Source organism: Martes martes (assembly GCF_963455335.1).
Source record: "Martes martes genome assembly, chromosome: 15".
In the NCBI taxonomy this organism is placed as follows: domain Eukaryota; kingdom Metazoa; phylum Chordata; class Mammalia; order Carnivora; family Mustelidae; genus Martes; species Martes martes.
Window position 1 is genome coordinate 11,512,591 of NC_137903.1, and position 18,718 is coordinate 11,531,308.

Sequence of the window (18,718 nt, forward strand, 5' to 3'; positions counted from 1 at the left end):
AAGGGGCAAAAATATAAGCACGATGATTCAGAAAAGACAAAAGAAGACACTATATTCCAGCATACACAGTGGCATTATCAAAATTATCTTCAACACATAAATGCCTGATTTAAGACTTGCCTTTATATTTGGGTTCAGTAAATTCAAAGCAGTCTCAAGAGAGAGATTCCATTAGCATGTTTACAGCAGTAATCAATCCAAGTATATTTGTACTCAGCCTGAAGAATGAATGTATTGACATGAAGAAAATGGTGAGCATGGGAAAACGGGAACCCCCAAGAATGTGGGTTTGGTTGCGCATTTTAAGATCATGGGGTAGGAAAAAGAACATGGTCCCAGAAGCAAATGTGAATTTCCTCAGCACCCTCGTTTTGATTCTTTGTCTCCTTGGTACCATCACTGAACACCGGCTATTGCAAAGGATGTCATATATACCTGATAACTGAAAACCAACAACCCACCCAATCAGGTATGGATTATTCTCATCTCACAGGTAAGGAAGTGTGCCTGATGTTATATACCTTATAAATGACTAACCTGAGCATAAATCAACCCCAGGGATGTCCTGTCTACAAGCTAGTGCTCTTAAACCTTACACAACCTTACAGCTTGTCTGTTCCCACTGAGAACACTGATGTCAGCACACACCTATCCTCTTCTGTACCCTGCCCTGATACCTTGTTCACCGAGTCACCCACAGAAAATCTGGCTTCCCACTTGGCTTTCTTACATGAATACAAGCATTCCAGCAAACTAGGAAGTTATACTTCACACTGTAAATTTATGATTTTAATAATTTTTTGGTATAAAAATGAATACAAATCCATGATTTAAAATACAGAAATTTTAAAAAATTAAAATCACGTATACTCCAGTAGCATGAAGTTTTACTTCCTTTATCTAAACGTACCACACTACTACTACTACAGCTACAGACGATGAAAGCAGGAGCAGCTGGCACTTCCTCACCTTCTACTAGGTGCCAGGCACTGGTCTAAGGGCATTAGATGTGTTCAATCATTTAAACCTCACAACAACCCAAAAGGTAGGTACTGCTATTATTACATTTTACAGACAAAAAACCCCAAGGAATAAAGAAAATAAATGGCTTCCCAAGATCACAGAGCTCATAAATGGCAGAGCTACGACTAGAACACACATAGTCTAACCCAGAAGTTCCACTGCCTTTACATCTGAATTGGAGATACAGAGGACAATCGCTCCCCTTCAGGAGGCAGACAGGGAACCACAGCCCGTATTTTATTTCTAGAGCCACTCCTTCCTGAGATATTCCCCTACCACACCCCCCCACCCCCACCCCCACCCCAGCCGCAAAAAAAACCCCTCTGGGAGGTCTTTCACTACTGCTTGCCAGAAGATATTATGAGCTAACACAACTGAGTCCCCAGGGGATAAAAAGAAAACATCTGCTTAAATTATATCTAAAAATACGGTATTAAATTCTTTCAGAAACTTCCTAGTTCTTTCACTCCCACGAGTACAAAAACCTAACAGCAAACTCATGCCAGAAATTACAATGGATGTTTGTTCTTTAAATCATTAGATTAGATTTAATTTAACACTCTAGTAGTCAAAGCTTTATTCTGAGACCCTCAGGTTCTGATATATTTAGTAAATCTAACAAAATCCAGTAATTTTCCCCTAATATAAGCTAATAATCATATCAACTTAAATGTCAATATACTTTCTGCACAAATTTTTTAAAGTACAATAAAAATTTAACTGATGACTTTAAGTTATGAACATGAATGCCAGGGGTGAAAGGAAATATCTCTGCAAAACACCTCAGACCTTCATACAACAATGACCAGAATGTAAAAAGCAAATACGGTGTCTACACAGCACCCCCTCAGATTCTTAAAGTACTTCAAAATTTTCCAGAGAATGGGTGAATCTTAATTGTATATATTTACTAAACACCTATCAAGCAGCTACTATGTGCACGGCACCATGCTAAAGTACTTTAAGAGGGAGGAACGTAGTTTACTGACATATTCTTGCTGTTTTTTACATAACACCAGCAAGCAGTTCTGAAAACTTCTGAAAGTCAATTATGCCAGTCACTGCAGCTGAATGGCTACGGGAATCTGTACCCAGGTGCCTGGTCTCAAGCAGTTTGCAGCATGGTGTGTGGGACAGGTTTAATGAAATCACAGCACGGTTTGAAAGTACTGTCACAAAGCACATATGAGATAGAACCAGAAACACGATAAATAATTCACTTGTGGCAGAACAGAGAACACAGTCTCCTTCCCAACATACTCTTCCCTCCCCTTGATTTCTCTCCTTGCTGGGGAGGAAGGGAAAAGAGAAAGGCAGAGGTGATCAATCACCCCACCTGGTATCAACCTTCTCTCCTTAAGACTTCTACTTAGCCTGTTTTTTGAGTGCTCATGTTTCAGAATTTACTGGACAGATCCTTCCATACAAGTGGCCGCTGGTACATAAGTTAATTCCCTCTAGTTTTTGTTGCTTAAGTAGAAATCAGAAAGAATTTAGCGTGGCCAGAAGAATCAGTCACGTGACTTAGTAGTGCGTTCAGATAATAAATCATCTCTGTAGAAAAGAGCACGACCAGTTATAGGTAGGCACCAAAATGAGATGTACCAGTAAGCATCAGAAGAAACAAAGAGAGGTTAAGCGACTTACCAAGATAAACCAGCTGAATAATCGTCCCCCCTCAGGTCAACTGTAGTCCTCCCGTCTATCAAGATCACTATAGACAGGACACCATGAAAGAATAATGAATCACCAACCCCAGCCTTTGCTAAGAAATCCCTGTCCTAGTCTCTTTATGGCACACTATCCTTCTGCACTAGGTCTGAGACGTTCTACTTTCTGGTCTACTAATATTCTTATGGTTACTGTGGCTTCTCTCACCTCACTCCCAATACATACTATCATAGTAAAATGTGTTTGGGATTTCGTTATGAAACATGAATCTTTCCTTAACTAGTGCTAAAAAGAAATAATTATTCTGACACTTGCTGAATGGTAAGAAAGGCTTTATTCAAGATTATTCCATCAGGGTATTGTGATAGGGGAGAGAGATGAGCTCTGAATACAGTAAAGACAGCTGGGGATTCAGAGCTGAGGTGAGTGGATGGAAAATTACTAAGATGAGACCTGAGGGTCAGGGGACTCCTGCTAAACTGGCCTAAGACGGTGCCTTGGTGGGGATTTGCACTTAACTGACTTAGCGGAATTCCTTGCTAAGCTGGAGCCATGCAGGCCCTGGAAGGACAGGGCAGAGATGAAGGCCAAAGTCAAACCTACTTGAGAACAAGGCTCAGAGGGGCTGACCTGAAGTCTGGTTCAAGGAGAGAGTTCTTTGTCACTGGCACTGGCATCTCCCCCTCACTAAACCCTGTTTAGTGAGTCAAGAGTCAGACATTCTACTAACTGAGCCAGCAAGGTGCCCGAGGCCACTAAATTTAAAAACTAGTATGTTTCTAAAACACTTCAGCATACACAGAATACACATCTAATCATGCCGGCCCTTTACTTAAGTCACCCAAGGGCTACCGGTGCTCCAGGACCAGGTCTTGCTGAGACATGCGAAGCCCTGCCCAGTCTCCAGTCCCCAGCCGGCCCTCTCCCTGACCGCTCCTCCTCCCAGCCGCATGCTCAGGGCCCTGCACAACGGCCCTGCACACAATGCTCCTTCAGCCCGGTAGTCTCTTCTTTCCACAGAGCCACCTGGCAAAGCAGTACTTACCTTTCAAGCCTTAGTTCAAAGGCCGTGAACCTTTCTTGAGCGCTCCCTCCCCACCCCCCTTCCTTCTTCATTCAGTGTCCTGCTCACTCAGAGGACAAGAACTGTAACTTTCTACTGCGCTTGCTTGTCTCCGTCTATCTCCCTGTCAGGCTCTGAGTCCCTCCAGAGCAAGAACAGGTTTCATTTGCCTTTGTATCCCTTTGGTCTCCAGTTGAGATGAAACAAATAAAAGCAAACCCTCTTTGGAAACTGTGAAAGTAGCACTGTTGATTTCCAGTGAAAGGTAGGCATGCCTTAAAGATTTAAAATAAACCTGTTACCATATCCTTTATAGACAGTTCATTCAAACTTTGGACTGTGGCTCAGCTTCTGATTTGTTGACAACCTGAACTAAATGGATACAGTGGTCAAAACAGTATTAAAAATACTTTCTCAGAATGGGCACCATATGGTGAACTCTGCTGCCACCACTTTCCTAATATGGTTCACCATATAAAGCTGGGAGAAGGAAGAATGTGAAATTCCTTATTATTTCCTTTCTCAATCTTAGACCTACAAATGCCACACACGTGTGCCTTATTACCCCCGAGACAGACAATTCCCTGTTGTTTTCTACTGCTGTCATCATCCACTGAAAGGACTGATTCGTCACTTCTCCAACATCACTTTCTAGAACATAACCGGCAACCATAATGTCTTTTTTCATTTTGATTAAAAGATGAGATTTATTATAATGCAATCATGATCATCATCACATAAATCAGTGTTTTTTCACAAAGCCTAGTCAGTAAATACCAACATCAGAATAATGGAGAGGTTTAAGAAGAGAGATATCTGGATCTCACCCTAGAGAAACTGCGTATGAACAGAGTGCAACAGAGCAGGGCTTAGGAAGTATGAATGTGAAGTGATCTCTCAAGCTGGCTCACAGAGTCATTTGAGAATAAATGAATAAACTAGACCTTGATTTATTAAATTGTTGAGTGCCAAAAATATGCCAAAAACTATGGGAGGTAATATAGGATAGACAGAAATAATATTGGAGGTAGTCCCTGGCCTCAAAGTATTTTCAATCTAGTCAGGAAGAAAAAGTTGACTCAGAGAATTCTAGAATAATGCCAGACTCTATTGTATAGAATAGTCTCCAAACTTTAGATCAAGTACCCTATCACTGAAAGTTTTAAGTATGGGCTACTATAGGAATACTGACTTAAATTATACATGTATTATATTAAAACACATGATACTAAAAAGATAAAATTTTTGGAAACATATTACATTTCAATGGTACAAACTTTTCAGTGATTAAACATTGTGCCATATTAATATATTTCTTGATTTTTAGTATCTTAGCTTAACAATTTGTGATACTGAGATCTGAAGGGCTGACTACAAATTCATTTTATGTTGACACTTGACTTCAAGGACTGTATTCATATTTCAATCCACCCACCATGTATACAAAAAGTTTTTTATGAAAATCATGTTAGGAAGTACCTTCCTGAGGACAATCTGCAATTTCTGAAAACATCATCTTAATAACTTTAACAAATGGTTTCCAAAATCTACTAAGATTTTTGATCTAGAAAATTTATAAACAAGTTAGAAAGTTGCCCATATTTTTAAGTGTGCAGATGAGAAACTGAGAAATGACATATAATTTAGGGTAGTAAAATCACATAAGTATGGACACTTCTGAACACCCATTTCTAAAAAGTTTATTCCAATCTTTCTGTTGACTAGTATGCAAGATAATATGAAGGGTTTTCCAAGATAAAACATACTTTAAAGTGTACTGCTGGGCTTGAAGAGAAAATCCAAGGGAAAAATAAGTAAACATTAAAAAAACTCCAGCTGAAAGCAACTACAAAACCCAGCACTGCCCTGGGGTCCAAATATTAACCTGTGGACTCACTACAAGGTTGGAGAATGTAAAACTCCTTCATTGACCTGGAACTCCTTTAGGATACTAGAATGTCCGAGGTCAGGGGCTCTGGGCTAGCTCAGTCAGTAAAGTATGCAACCCTTGATCTTGGGGTTGTAAGTCCGAGCCCCATATGGGGAGTAATTACTTAAAAATAAGTCTTTAAAAAAAACCCCAGGTCAGTAGGAGCAAAAACAAAGCCTCTCTAGAGGAAGTCATCCTCAATTTAGAGCCCCAAGTTTCACACAGATAAAAATCAGGCAAATCTGAGTTCATCCCCAAAGAACAGCAAATACAGAAACAAAGAAGCCACAGTAGATGAGAATCAACAGATACAAACACTAAAGCTAAATCCCAGGGACTTCATATAATGGAATTTCCAGACATAGGAAGTAAATAACTATATGTCAAATGTTTAAGGAAATGAAGGTGAAGTCACAAAATAAAACAAAAACCAAGAGACTATAAAATGGGCCAGACTGGTTTGAAAGAAAGAACTTACAACTTTTAGAAATAAAAAATGAAATGAAAAAATTCAACAATGGAAAAAGAGAAGAGTGTATCCAGCACGCTGTTAGTTTCTGTCCATCTCAACACAGGGTGCTTGATGGGAACCAGCATTCGCTAGGTGCTGGGGTATGCTGAGAACAAAGCCAGCTAAGTGTGCTGCTCCTTTAGAGGAACCACAGTACACCAGACAGACACCAGAGGGAGCAAGAGATTACAGCTCCTAAAAAAAAGAAAGAAAGAAAGAAAAACAAAACAGGAAATCCCTCTAATCAGGTATCTACATGCGCAGATGTCCAGAAAATGTCCAGAAAAGACACATCTACAAAAAAGGTTTGAGGACCTGAGAATCTCCAGCTGGACTGAATGGTCACAATCTCTCCATGTATGAAGACAGCCTAGAAAGACTGGGAGAGGTAACCTTTTTTTTTTTTTTTTTAATATGTGGATACCTACAAAGAGTTATAAGAAATACAAAAAAAACAAAAAACAAAAAACAAAAAACAACACGGGAAATGGCCAATCGAGGGAAGACAATACATCTCCAAAACCAACCCTAAAGAAAGAGAGGTATATGTATTACCTGGCAAAGAATTCAAAATGACTGAAATAAAGATGCTAAGTGACATCATGAAATGATACATGAGCAAAATGAGGGTTTCAGCAAAGAAACCAAAAATACAAAAAACAACCAAACAGAAAGTTTGGAGTTCAATTTAAGAAGGCAGTAATTCATTAGGGAGCTTCAACGATAGGCTTGATCAAACAGAAGAAAGAATGAGCAAATGTTAACATTTGTTTAAAGCTATCCAGTCAAAGAAAAACAAAAACAACAACAACAAAGAAAGAAAGAAAGAGAGAAAAAGAGTGAAGAAAGCATAAGAAAGAAAGAAAGAAAGAAAAGAAAAAGAGTGAAGAAAGCCTAAGGGAATTATAGGATACCACCAAAAAACCAATATATGCATTATGGGAGTCTCACGGAAAAAAAAAGAGAGAGATAAAGGGACAGAAAGTTTTTTGTTTTGTTTTTTTTTTTAATGAAAAGTTCCCAAATATGAGGAAGGAAATGGACATCCAGATTTCCAGATTCAAGAAACCCAAGAGAAGTTAAATAGGATGAATACAAAACAGGATGAACTCAAAAAAGTCTGTACCCAAACACGTATTCAAATAGTCAAAGGTCAAAGACAGAGAATTTTGAAAGCTGCAAGATAAAAGTTATTTGTCATGTACAAATGAACCCTCATAAACTTATTACCAGATTTCTCAGCAGAAAACCTGTAGACCAGGAAAGAATGCAAATATTCAAACTGCTGGGGAGACAGACTTGCCAGTCAAGAACACTATACCCAGCAAAACTGTCCTTCAAAAATGAATAAAAGCTTGTACAGATAGACAAAAGCTGAGAGAGTTCTTCACCACTAGACCTGCCTTATAAGAAATGCTTAAGGGAGTCATTCAAGTTGAACAAAAGACACTAAACAGTCACAGGCAAGCATACAAAAATATAAATTTCACTGGTAATGGGAAATACATGCACAAACACGGGATACTATAATAATGTAACAATGCTGTGCAAATCATTTTAATTCTGGCATATAAGTTAAAAAACAAAACTATTTACAAAACTATAACTATAAAATGTTAATGGATATACAACACAAATGTAATCTGTGACACAACTATATAATGTGTAGGGAAGGAAAAAGTTAAAGCAGAATTTTTGCATGAGATTAAAGATGCTATCAGCTTAAAACAGGTTGTTATAAGTGTGAGATGTTTTATGTAAGTCCCATAGTAACCACAAAGAAAATACCTAGAGAAGATACACAAAAGAAAATGAAAAAGAAATCAAAGTATGTCACTATAAAAAAAAAAATCAACAAGACACATAGACAGCAAGAGATATCAAGAAAGACAAAAGAGGGGTGCCAGGGTGGCTCAGTCGTTAGGCGTCTGCCTTCAGCTCAGGTCATGATCCCTGGGTCCTGGGATAGAGCCCCACATTGGGCTCCCTGATCAGCGGGAAGCCTGCTTCTCCCTCTCCCACTCCCCCTGCTTGTGTTCCCTCTCTTGCTGGCTCTCTCCCTCTCTGTGTCAAATAAATAAATAAAATCTTAAAAAAAAAAAAAAGAAGAAAGACAAAAGAACTATAAGAAAAAAAAAGGGAACATTATATAATGATAAAAAGGTCAATTGACCAGGAAGATATAACATTTAAATATAACATTTAAATAAAAATATTTAAAGACCCAAATCAGAGCACTTAAGATATATAAAGCAAACAATGACAGAATGGAAGGGAGAAATAGATAGCAACACAGTAACAGTAGAAAATTTCACCACCCAATTTTCAATAGTGGATAGAACATCCAGACAGTTAGCAAGAAGAAAACTGAAGACTTGAACAACACTATAGACTAAATGTTCCTAACAGACATATTTAGAACATTTCACTGAAGAACAACAGAACACATTTTTATCAAAGGTACATAGATATTCTCCAGGGTAGGGCACGTGTTAGGTCACAAAACAAATCTTACAAATTTAATAATGCTGAGATCATAAGGAGTATCTTATCCAAATTAATGGTATGCAACCAGAAATCAGTAACAGAAGAAAACTGGAAGACATGTGAAAATTAAGGAACATATTCTCGAATAACCACTGCATCAGGAAGTAATCAAAACAAACATTAGAAAATATCTTGAGACAAATGAAAACAATATATAGTCCTCTTCTTCGGCAGTGGCAGCGGATTGTGCAGACATGGCCAAAATTAAGGCTCGAACCTTTGCATCATGAAGACAGAGGAGCTGCTTAAACAGCTAGAAGACCTGAAGGTGGAGCTGTCGCATCTGTGCGTCGCCAAAACGAAAGGCAGCATGGCTTCCAAGCTGTCCGAGATTTGAGCTATTTGCAAATCCACTGCCCATGTTCTGTTATCAACCAGACTCAGAAAGAGAACCTCAGGAAATTTTACAAGGGTAAGAAGTACAAGCCCCGGATCTGTGGCCCAAAAAGACATGTGCCATGCACCTCTGGCTGAACAAGGAAGATGAAAACCTGAAGACCAAGAGGCAGCAGTGGAAGGAGTGGCTATACCCCCTGCGGTAGTACCCAGTTAAGCCCTGAGAAGCAGCATCAGTAACACACACACACACACTGTGGTGGTGGGGGGCAGGGGAGAAAAGAAAATATATCAGAACTTACAGGATGCAGCAAAAGCAGTACTAAGTGAGAAGTTCACAGTAATAAAAACTTACATTAAAAAAAAAAAAAAAAGAACTCTCCCAAAATCCTCCTTAAGGAACTAGAAAAAAGAAAAACCTAAGCCTAAAATTAGCAGAAGGAAATTATAATGAAGATTACAGTAGTAAAAAATGGGGAAGAGAAAAATAGAAAAAATTCAACAAAGAGTTGGTTTTTGAAAAAAAATCAACAAGTGAAAAAATCTCTAGCTAGACTAAAAAAGAAAGAAGAACCAAATTAAAATCAGACATTAAAGAGGAAACATTAGAACTGATGCCATAGAACTAGAAAGGATAGTTAAGAGATTACCTTATGTAATGATATGTGAACAAATTGGCATATTGGCACCTAGAAGAAATGGAGAAATTCCCATGAATATACAACCTACCAAGACTGAAGAGTGAAGAAAAAGAAAATCTGAACAGATGTAGCAAGGAGATTGAATCAGTAATCAAAAACCTTCCAACAAAGAAAAGCCCAGGACCAGATGTCTTTTGGATATATTCTACCAAACACTTAAAGTAGAATGGGGTGCCTGGGTGGTGCAGCTGGTTAAGTGTCCGTCTTCAGGTCAGGTTATGATCCCGGGTCCTAGGATCATCCCTCCCTGTTCAGCAGGGATCCTGCTTCTCCCTCTCCCTCTGCAGCTCCCTCTGCTTATGTTCCCTCTCCTTCTCTCTCTTTCAAATAAATAAATCTTAAAAAAAAAAAAAAAAAGAATAGATACTAATCCTTCTAAGACTTTTCCAAAAATTGGAGAAAGGAAAACTCATTTTAGGCCAGCATTACTGTAATACCAAAACCAGAAACAGACACTATAAGAAAACCACAGCCAATAACCTTCATGAATATATGCAAAAATCCTAAATGAAGTATTAGCAAACCAAATTTAATAGCACATTAAAAGGATCATAAATGATGACCAAGTGGGACCTATCCCTAGGATACAAGGATGGTTCAACGTAGGTAATCAATGTAATACACCACATTAACAGAACAAATGATGAAAATCACATGATCATCTCTATTGATGCAGATAAGGCATCAATACCCTTTCATCATAAAAAACTCTCAACAGGGGCACCTGGGAGGCTAAGTCCATTAAGCATCTGCCTTTGGCTCAGGTCATGGTCCCAGGGTCCTGGGATTGAGCCCCATGTCAGGCTCCCTGCTCAGTGAAGAGCCTGCTTCTCTCCCTCCCTCCATACTACCCAAAAAGATCTTCAGATCAACATGATACCTATCAACACCCCAATGTCATTTTTTTTTATAGAAACAGAAAAAACAATCTTCAAATTAAAATGGAACCACAAGGACCCTGAATAGACAAAACAATCTTGAGAAAGAACAACAAAGATGAAGGCCTCACACGTATGACTTTAAAGCACATTACAATGTTGTAATAATCAAAACAGTATGGCACTGGTATAAAGACAGGCATATAGACTAATGGAATAGAATTGAGAGCCCAGAAATACATCTTTGTATATATGGTAAAATGATCTTAGATAAGAGTACCAAGAACACACAAGTGGGAAATAGTAGTCTTTTCAACAAATGGTGTTGGGAAAACCAGATCTTCACATGCAGAAGAATGAAATTGGAACTTTTATCTTATACCATACACAAAAATTAATTCAGAATGTATTGAAGACTTCAATATAACACCTAAAACTGTAAAATTCCTAAAAGAAAACATAGGGGAAAGTTTCATTACACTGATCTTGACAATGACTTCCTGAATATAACATGAAAACCACAGGCAATCAAGGCAAAAAAAATAGACAGGTGGGACTACATGAAACTAAAAAGCTTCTGCACAGCAAAGGCAACAATCCCCACAGTGAAATGGGAACCCCCAGAATGGAAGAAAATACTTACACACTATTTATCTGAAAAAGGGGTTAATACCTCAAATATTCTTACAACCCTGATTTTTAATGGTCAAAGGACTTGAATAGACATTTCTCCAAAGAAGACACATAAATGGTCTACAGGCATATGAAAAGATGCTTAACATCACTAATTATCAGAGAAAGGCAAATCAAAAATCACAATGAGATTATTACTTCACACCAGTTAGCATGGCTATTATCAAAAAACAAAGCAGACAATAATAAATGCTGGCAAGGACGTGGAGATTGGAACCTATGTGCACTGCTGGTTTGAAGGTAAAACGGTGCAGCCATCATGGAAAACAATATGGTGGCCCCTCAAAAAATTGAAAATAGAACATATAATCTGGCAATCCACTTGCAGATATTTATTCAAAAGAATTGAAATCAGAACGTCAAAGAGAGTTTTGCAATCCCATGTTCATTGCAGCATTATTCACAACAGTCAAGTTAAGAAAACATCCCAAATTCCATCAACGGGTGACTGGATAAAGAAATGTATTATATACATTCATTGGAGTATTTTTCTGCCATAAAAAGGAGGAAATTCTGTCATGCTTTATTATGGGTAAACCTTGAGGACATTACATTAAGTGAAATTAGCCCATCATAGAAAGACTGATACTGCATGATTCCACTTAAATGAGAGATGTAACATAGTCAAACTTATAAAAAAGCCACGAGTAAGAATTGTGGTTGCCAGGGACTAGAGAATTAGGAAAATGGGAAGTGGCTATTCAATAGTATAAAGTTTTAGGCATGCAAGATGAAAAAGTTCTATAGATTTGCTATACAACATTGTGATGATGACAGTTAACAATACTGTCTTATGCACTTAGAATTCTTTTTGTTAAGAGAGCAGATTTCCTGTTATGTGTTTTTTACAACAATATAAACAAACTTAACAGAGGGATTAACAGTGATTTAAATACAGCTAAAGAGATTTAGCCAACTAAAAGATAAATGTAAACATTACATACCATAACTGTAGTGCAGATTATACTATACACTGTAGTACAGAGAAACAATGAAATAGAGGAAGAATGAGAGTCTAAGACATAGATAGGATAGAATGAGAAATCTTAACATATCTAATCAGGGCACTGGAAACACTAGAGAGAACAGAGGTAAATTAAAATTTAAAGAGAGAATGACTGATTGTAGAACTGATGAAAGATATAAATCCACAGATGATAAATTCAAACAAATCATGCAGCTTGTAGTATAGAGAGGAAATGAACTTGCGAAAACAATTAATGAGAAAGTAAGGCACATGGAGGGGCTACAGTCTAACATAATCAAATCAGAGTCCCCAAATGAACCTCTAAAGGGAACAGAAACAAGGCAATTTTCAAAAAGATAATAGTTGGTAAGTAGCTAGAACTGATGAAAGATAGGAAATCACAAACATAGGAAGCAGGAAGGAAAAAAAGAAATACAGGGGTACCTGGGTGGCTCAGTTGGTTAAGAGTCTAACTTGTGATTTCAGCTTAGGTCATGATCTCAAGGTTGTGAGATCAAGCCCTGCATGGAGTCCCACACTGGGCTCTGTGCTGGGTTTGGAGCCTGCTTAAGATTCTCTCTCTCCCTCCCTCTGCCCCTCCTCTTAAAAAAAGAAAGAAAGAAAGAAAAAAAAAAAAAAGAAATCCATACCTAAATGCACTGTAGTGACAGTCTAACACTTAAAGAAAAACAGACAATCTTGAAGAGACAGATGGAAAAGATCATCTACTTTTATTTAAAGGTTTGTTTATTTGTCAGAGAGAGGGAAAGAGCACAAGCCAGGGGAGCTGCAGGCAGAGGAAGCAGCAGCCTCCTCGCTGAGCTCCTTGCCTGATATGGGACTCAATACCAGGATCCTGGAATCATGACCTAGAGCTGAAGACAAAGTCTTAACCAACTGAGCCACCCAGGCATCCTGAAAAGATTACTGACTTAATGGCAGATGGCTTCTGAACAGAAACAATGGAAATCAGCAGACCATGGGATACCTCAGAGCAATTAATGAAAATAACTGTCGATTCTGAATTGAAGACTGAGCAAAACTATCACTGAATAATAAGAGCAAAATATATTTCAGATTTAAAAAAGAAAGTTTATCATTAACAATCCTTTATTAAAAGAACTACAAAGGTGTTCATTGGGTAAATGGAAAATGACCCCCAAAGGAAAGTCTGAGAAGGAAGAAGAAATGGTTAAAAAATAATAATCTGAAAACCATGTGGCTGATTCTAGCTTTATTCAAGGGAGGAGGTAAGCTTAGAGTCCCCCTACTCCTCCACCATCCACAATGTGGTTGATTGTAAACAACCTGGGCTTAAAGCAGCCGCAGCAGAAGAGTTCATAATAGCATTTTGGCCAGACAGGAATAGAAGGTAGAGATGTTTTTCTCACGATGGACTGTCCTGCACGCCCACTTTGGAGACCTGTAGAGTGGACTATACATCGACAGCTGTTCAGCTACAGCAGAGAGCAATCCTTGCTATAACCAATTCAGAATTTTTCTTAGAAAGACGAGCCATACCATAAAAGATTTATGAGTCGGGGATAAGGGGGAAAGAGCAGGGCACTCCAGACAGTGAAAACAGCAAAGGGTCAAAATAGAGATGAGCACAGCATAGCCTGTTCTTACTCTAATCATGTATTTTATGTCATTTCATATAGTCTTTTCAAATTTCTAAGACAAAAACAGAACAAACCAAAACAGCACCTCCAAGAAGCAATAGCACGAGTACAGCAACAGTGGAAGATGTCAGAGATTACGACCTTGGGCAGGCCACTTAACTTTCTGAAGACGTCTGCCTCGGTTGTAGTATGCAATACTTACCCTTCCCAGTATCACTAAGATATTTTGATGATAAATGAAAAAACTCAAAAGGGGAATGTTCCAGCCATGATGTCTTACATATGACTGAATAACAGTCCCTGTGCTGGGTACTGGGGATACAGAATATTTTAGTATATGTGCTGCCGAAGCGAGCACGGGGATACAGAATAAAGGGGACAAAGGAAGTCAGCGATCAGAGCGCAGTGTGATAAGTACGGTGACCTCTGAGGCATGCACAGGGGAGTGAGCAACCCAAGGGGAGTAGCAAAGGCATGCTTCTCTCTGCCTTTTCACATCATTAACAATGATTCCCACAGGACAAACTACTGATGGTCACCGCAGACACACTAAGCACTTGGGATAGTCATCACCGTGAGTTTCCGATCTATCAAAACAATCACCTTCAAGAGTTTTATTATTAAAAGATTCAAAATAAATTTAACCAAAGCATCCCAAGAAGGAGTTAAATCATTTTTCTTCATACTAATTAAAATTCACCACAGAAAGCTAGTCTGGGCATTTTGGATCCATAAAAATCAGTATAATCAGAGTTTTCCTAAAACACAGGAAAACAATTTCTCTTGCTTCATTTAAAAGCACCTAAGAGTAATGGTACTATATTATCTACATTCATGCTGGAGCTCTCCAAGTGTAACTTAAGAGAAGAAAAAAATATTTCAAATGCCCATTCTTTTTCTGGACTCTTCACAACATAAAATCAAACACATTTTGCATAAATTAATTCAATGATTGGTGACATATCTTTCCTACTTTTTCTTTTCCTTTAAAAAATAAAGAGATTTTATTAGTTTTGACAGAGAAAGAGTGCATGAGAAGGCAGAAGAAGGGGGAGCAGGCTCCCTGCTGAGCAGGGAGCAGATGTGGGACTTGATCCCAGGACCCTGGGGTCATGACCTGAGCTGCAGGCAGACACTTAACCAACTGAGCCACCCAGGCGCCCCTTTTTACTCTCTCTACTTCACTATGAAGTGTTTAGTGCATTAAAAGTTCATCATTGGTTGTTCTGGGTATTTGGCCAATTCAAGCCTATCAATGCACAAATCCTTCATCTAAGAAAATAACTCCGGAAAAAGTGCATACACAATGTTCTGGGGAAAAAAAAAAAAGGCAATTCCTTCTCATTCTACTATATACCTATAGTAATAATAGGACATCAGTGCTGTTAACACTCCTCTTTTGAATTTCTTAATTTATCCTCAACACACACTAGTCACATATATAGGGTAGATATTACATATTCCCAAGAACACAAAGTCCAAATACATTCACATATGACTAAACAATATTTCATATTAACTGCAAATGACAATAAAATACAGGATGGTTTTTAAGATTGCCATAGCTGTTTAAATTAAAACATATCTAGCAGTGGTAGAATGTTTTTAGTTATTTCCTTAATATTCCAAAGGACTTGAAGTCTTTATGGTCATATGAATATAAATTTTTCCAACTATTTTAAAAAATATGTCACTTTAACTGAAAACGACTACAAACAAATGTACATTTTGCTTGCCATACTGGCATCAATATATTAGCTAACAAGCAGGTTTGTTCTTTATTTCACTGATAAGAGGTAAGAATGCATTATGACATTTACTACTAACCAGAGAATAGAGAGAGACACCAACAATGATTTAACAGCCGTCTCTGGTGGTCCCTTTGATAAACGCCTACAGCACTTACAAACCAATTTAGCCTTATTTACACAGTTTTCTTCTATACACTATTTGTTTGGGATTATATTCACTTTTCCTGTAAGCTCCTTGAGGGGAGAGGCCTTATCTTAAATAATGCATCTGTATCCCAACCAGCTCAAAAACAAAGCTGGGTGCACATTTACTGATAAATTAACAGCCACAGTGTAATAGACATTTTCCACAAATTGGGAGATGTTAGGCAATTAAGAGAAAATTAGAACTGGATAAAGTCGCCTACATGGAGGAATAGTCAGGTACAACACAAGGACAGGGGACAAGACCATAAAAGTCACTTTGAAATAACATGTTCGGGACCAGAGCAAATGAGTTTATACAGCATAATTATTTTCAGAAGGTACAACAACATTTATCACACAATTATTGCTTAGTTTCAAAATCCACTGGGGTGGGGGTGGGTGGGTCTTACATGTGATGCTGCATTTTGTACTATTCCTTGATGCTTGTTCCTATAATGCTCTCATATCCTTGAAAAGTACCTTATTCATGCAAGTATGGAAAGAGCTATACTATTCAAAATCCAAAAGAAAATAAAAACAATGTATTTTTCCACCCATTCTAAATTAACACACAGCGTTTGGCTAATAAAAACAGAGGTCATCGTCTGTCTTACTTTTCATTCACTGAAATGACACACTGAATGACAGGAATCTTTTTAGAGTTCCTGTTAGAAGCATTCAGTTTCAAAACTTGACTTTAGGATCACCTTTAACCAAATTTTTCATCTTTTCCCCTGACCTTCCTTTAATCTCCCAATTAAATTATGCATCAGTTCTATTTTTTTTAAAATGCCAGTTACAATGCAAAATGAAGTTACTATCATTTCTGCGAGCAGCAGCCTCACACTGTTTACCATTTTCAATGCACGATACTAGGGAGGACAAAAGCACACTCTGAAATACCTTCTCAGCTTTTCCGAACAATAGTCTCTTACTAGAATTTCTTCTCCTTTCACGTAATTCTATTAAGTTTCTGTGCTCCCCTACTCTCCCAAGATTAAAGGATCTGTTTATACCAGCCGCCAACACTTCAGAGGTGAGCTCCTATCTTCTCCCTCATCCCTTTTGTGTAAGAACGCCAAAGCGCTCATATTTTATTTTACCATCCTTATGACCGAGGGCTTGGTACTCCAAGACTGGAGTCTGAGTTAACTAGACACCTAGACAACTGCCCAGAGAGATCTGGGCAGCCCACTCAACTTGGTACCCTCCAGCCCCTTAAAAGCCAGTCAGAAAACCAGCCAAGGCCCTACTTACAAGTCATGAAGGTTAAAAAAAAAAAAACAAAACAAAACACAAAACCAAAACAAACAAACAAAATCGAGGGGAAAAAAAACCCAAAACAAAACCCATTTCCACAAAGAAACTCTCTCTCTCTCTCTCTCTCTCACACACACACACACACACACAATTGTACTCTTTCAGAAGGTGGGAATACAAATTGATCCTTTTGGTTTTCAAGAGTTTAAACACCAGGGACATCCGCATCCAGATAAAAACTCCTGAGGGCAATTTGATCAAAGACACAGAAAATCCTTCCTTCAAAGAAATGCACCGTGTGACACTCCAAGAAGGAGGAGAGATATTTAAAGTAAAACCTGCCCTGAATTACCACCACTGACTTGAGGAAGAGAATGAAAAGCCGCTGGCTTCCTCCGGCTTTTCAACGTTTTGCTGTAACCCCAGGGCCACAGAGGCTGTCCGGGAAATTCTTCTACTCATCCCTCCCGAGGAGTATCTCGGCAGCAGGAACTCATCTACACAAACACACACATCCATCTCTACTACCACTGCCCCTTCCATTCCGACCTTCCCCCTGCGGTGCCCACGACCCAAAATGGGACACAGTGTCACAAAAAGCCAAGTCATGGGGCAATGCAGGGGGGTGGGGGTGCAGAGGGCTGAAAGGGCCAGAAGAGCGAGGGGGGAAGAGGTTGTCCGCCGGCTCGCCCGCGACCGTAGGGCGAACCCCCGGGTGGGGACGCGGCATGCCGAGGGACAAATACAGCAATCGGGGCTGCCCACTCTGCCCTCGCCGCTGCCCCCCTGCCCTCCATGCGCCCATCCTCTCCCGGAGGACCACCCCGAGGACAGGGCTCCCCGTACAGCCCCCGCCCTCGCCCTGCAGGGGAAAGCGGCGAAATGGGGCTGCAATGAAAAAGGGGGCTGAGCGGCGGGCGAGGGGCACGCCGGCTCCAGGTGGAGACCGTGCCGCGGCGGCTGCTCGGGGGATCGAGGGGAGGGGGGTGGGTGGGGAGGGGGGCGGCGGCCCGGCGGAGGGTGAAGCGGGGGTCGGCCCAGGGTCTCGCCCCCGCCGCTCCCGGGGGAGGCTCGGGTTACTCACGTTCTCCGTGTCCCGCTCGTTCACCGTCGGCAATGGCGTCCGGGCCGACATTTTGTGCGGGCGGCGGGGTCGGGCCGGGGTCTCGCCGGCCCGGCTGGGGTGCGGGCCCGGGGGCGAGCGGAAGGGGGTGCGGGCGCGGGGCCGGGCCGGGCCGAGCGGCTCCCGCAGGCCGCGGGGCGGTGCAACAAGCGGCCCCGGCGGGGCGAGGGGGGAGGAGGACGCGGAGGAAGGGGAGGGGGAGCCGCTTCCCGCGGCGGCGCCGGCGGGGGACGCGGGCAGGAGCGAGGGCGGGCTCCGGGCGAGGGCGGTTGCCCGGCGCGGGCCGGGCGGCGAGGCCGGCGGGATGCGGCGCCGAGGGGAGGGGTGGTGGGAAGGCGGGGAAGGGGAGCCGGGGGGCGGCGGCCGGGCCCCGCTAGGCTGCCCGGACCATGGCTGAAGGTGAGCTCGCCCCGCAAATCACTGCCCGACTCGTCCCGGCGAGCGCGGCTCGGGCCC

General features: G+C 40.4%; 1 protein-coding gene and 1 pseudogene across 4 annotated transcripts in view; one reads left to right on the forward strand and one right to left on the reverse strand.

Moving 5' to 3' along the window:
* MARK1 (microtubule affinity regulating kinase 1) overlaps positions 1–18,274 on the reverse strand; it is a gene marked incomplete at its 5' end in the record, with an annotated part of 116,616 nt that extends 98,342 nt beyond the window's left edge. For all 3 annotated transcript variants that reach the window (XM_080824421.1, XM_080824420.1, XM_080824419.1), the window contains one exon: positions 18,224–18,274. In XM_080824421.1, coding sequence (XP_080680547.1) covers positions 18,224–18,274 — 51 coding nt within the window. The remainder of the gene's footprint in view (positions 1–18,223) is intronic.
* LOC308355632 (large ribosomal subunit protein uL29-like) lies at positions 8,940–9,287 on the forward strand (annotated as a pseudogene). Its single transcript has one exon. The product of its transcript is annotated as a large ribosomal subunit protein uL29-like (transcript).
* Positions 18,275–18,718: the final 444 nt, after the last annotated feature.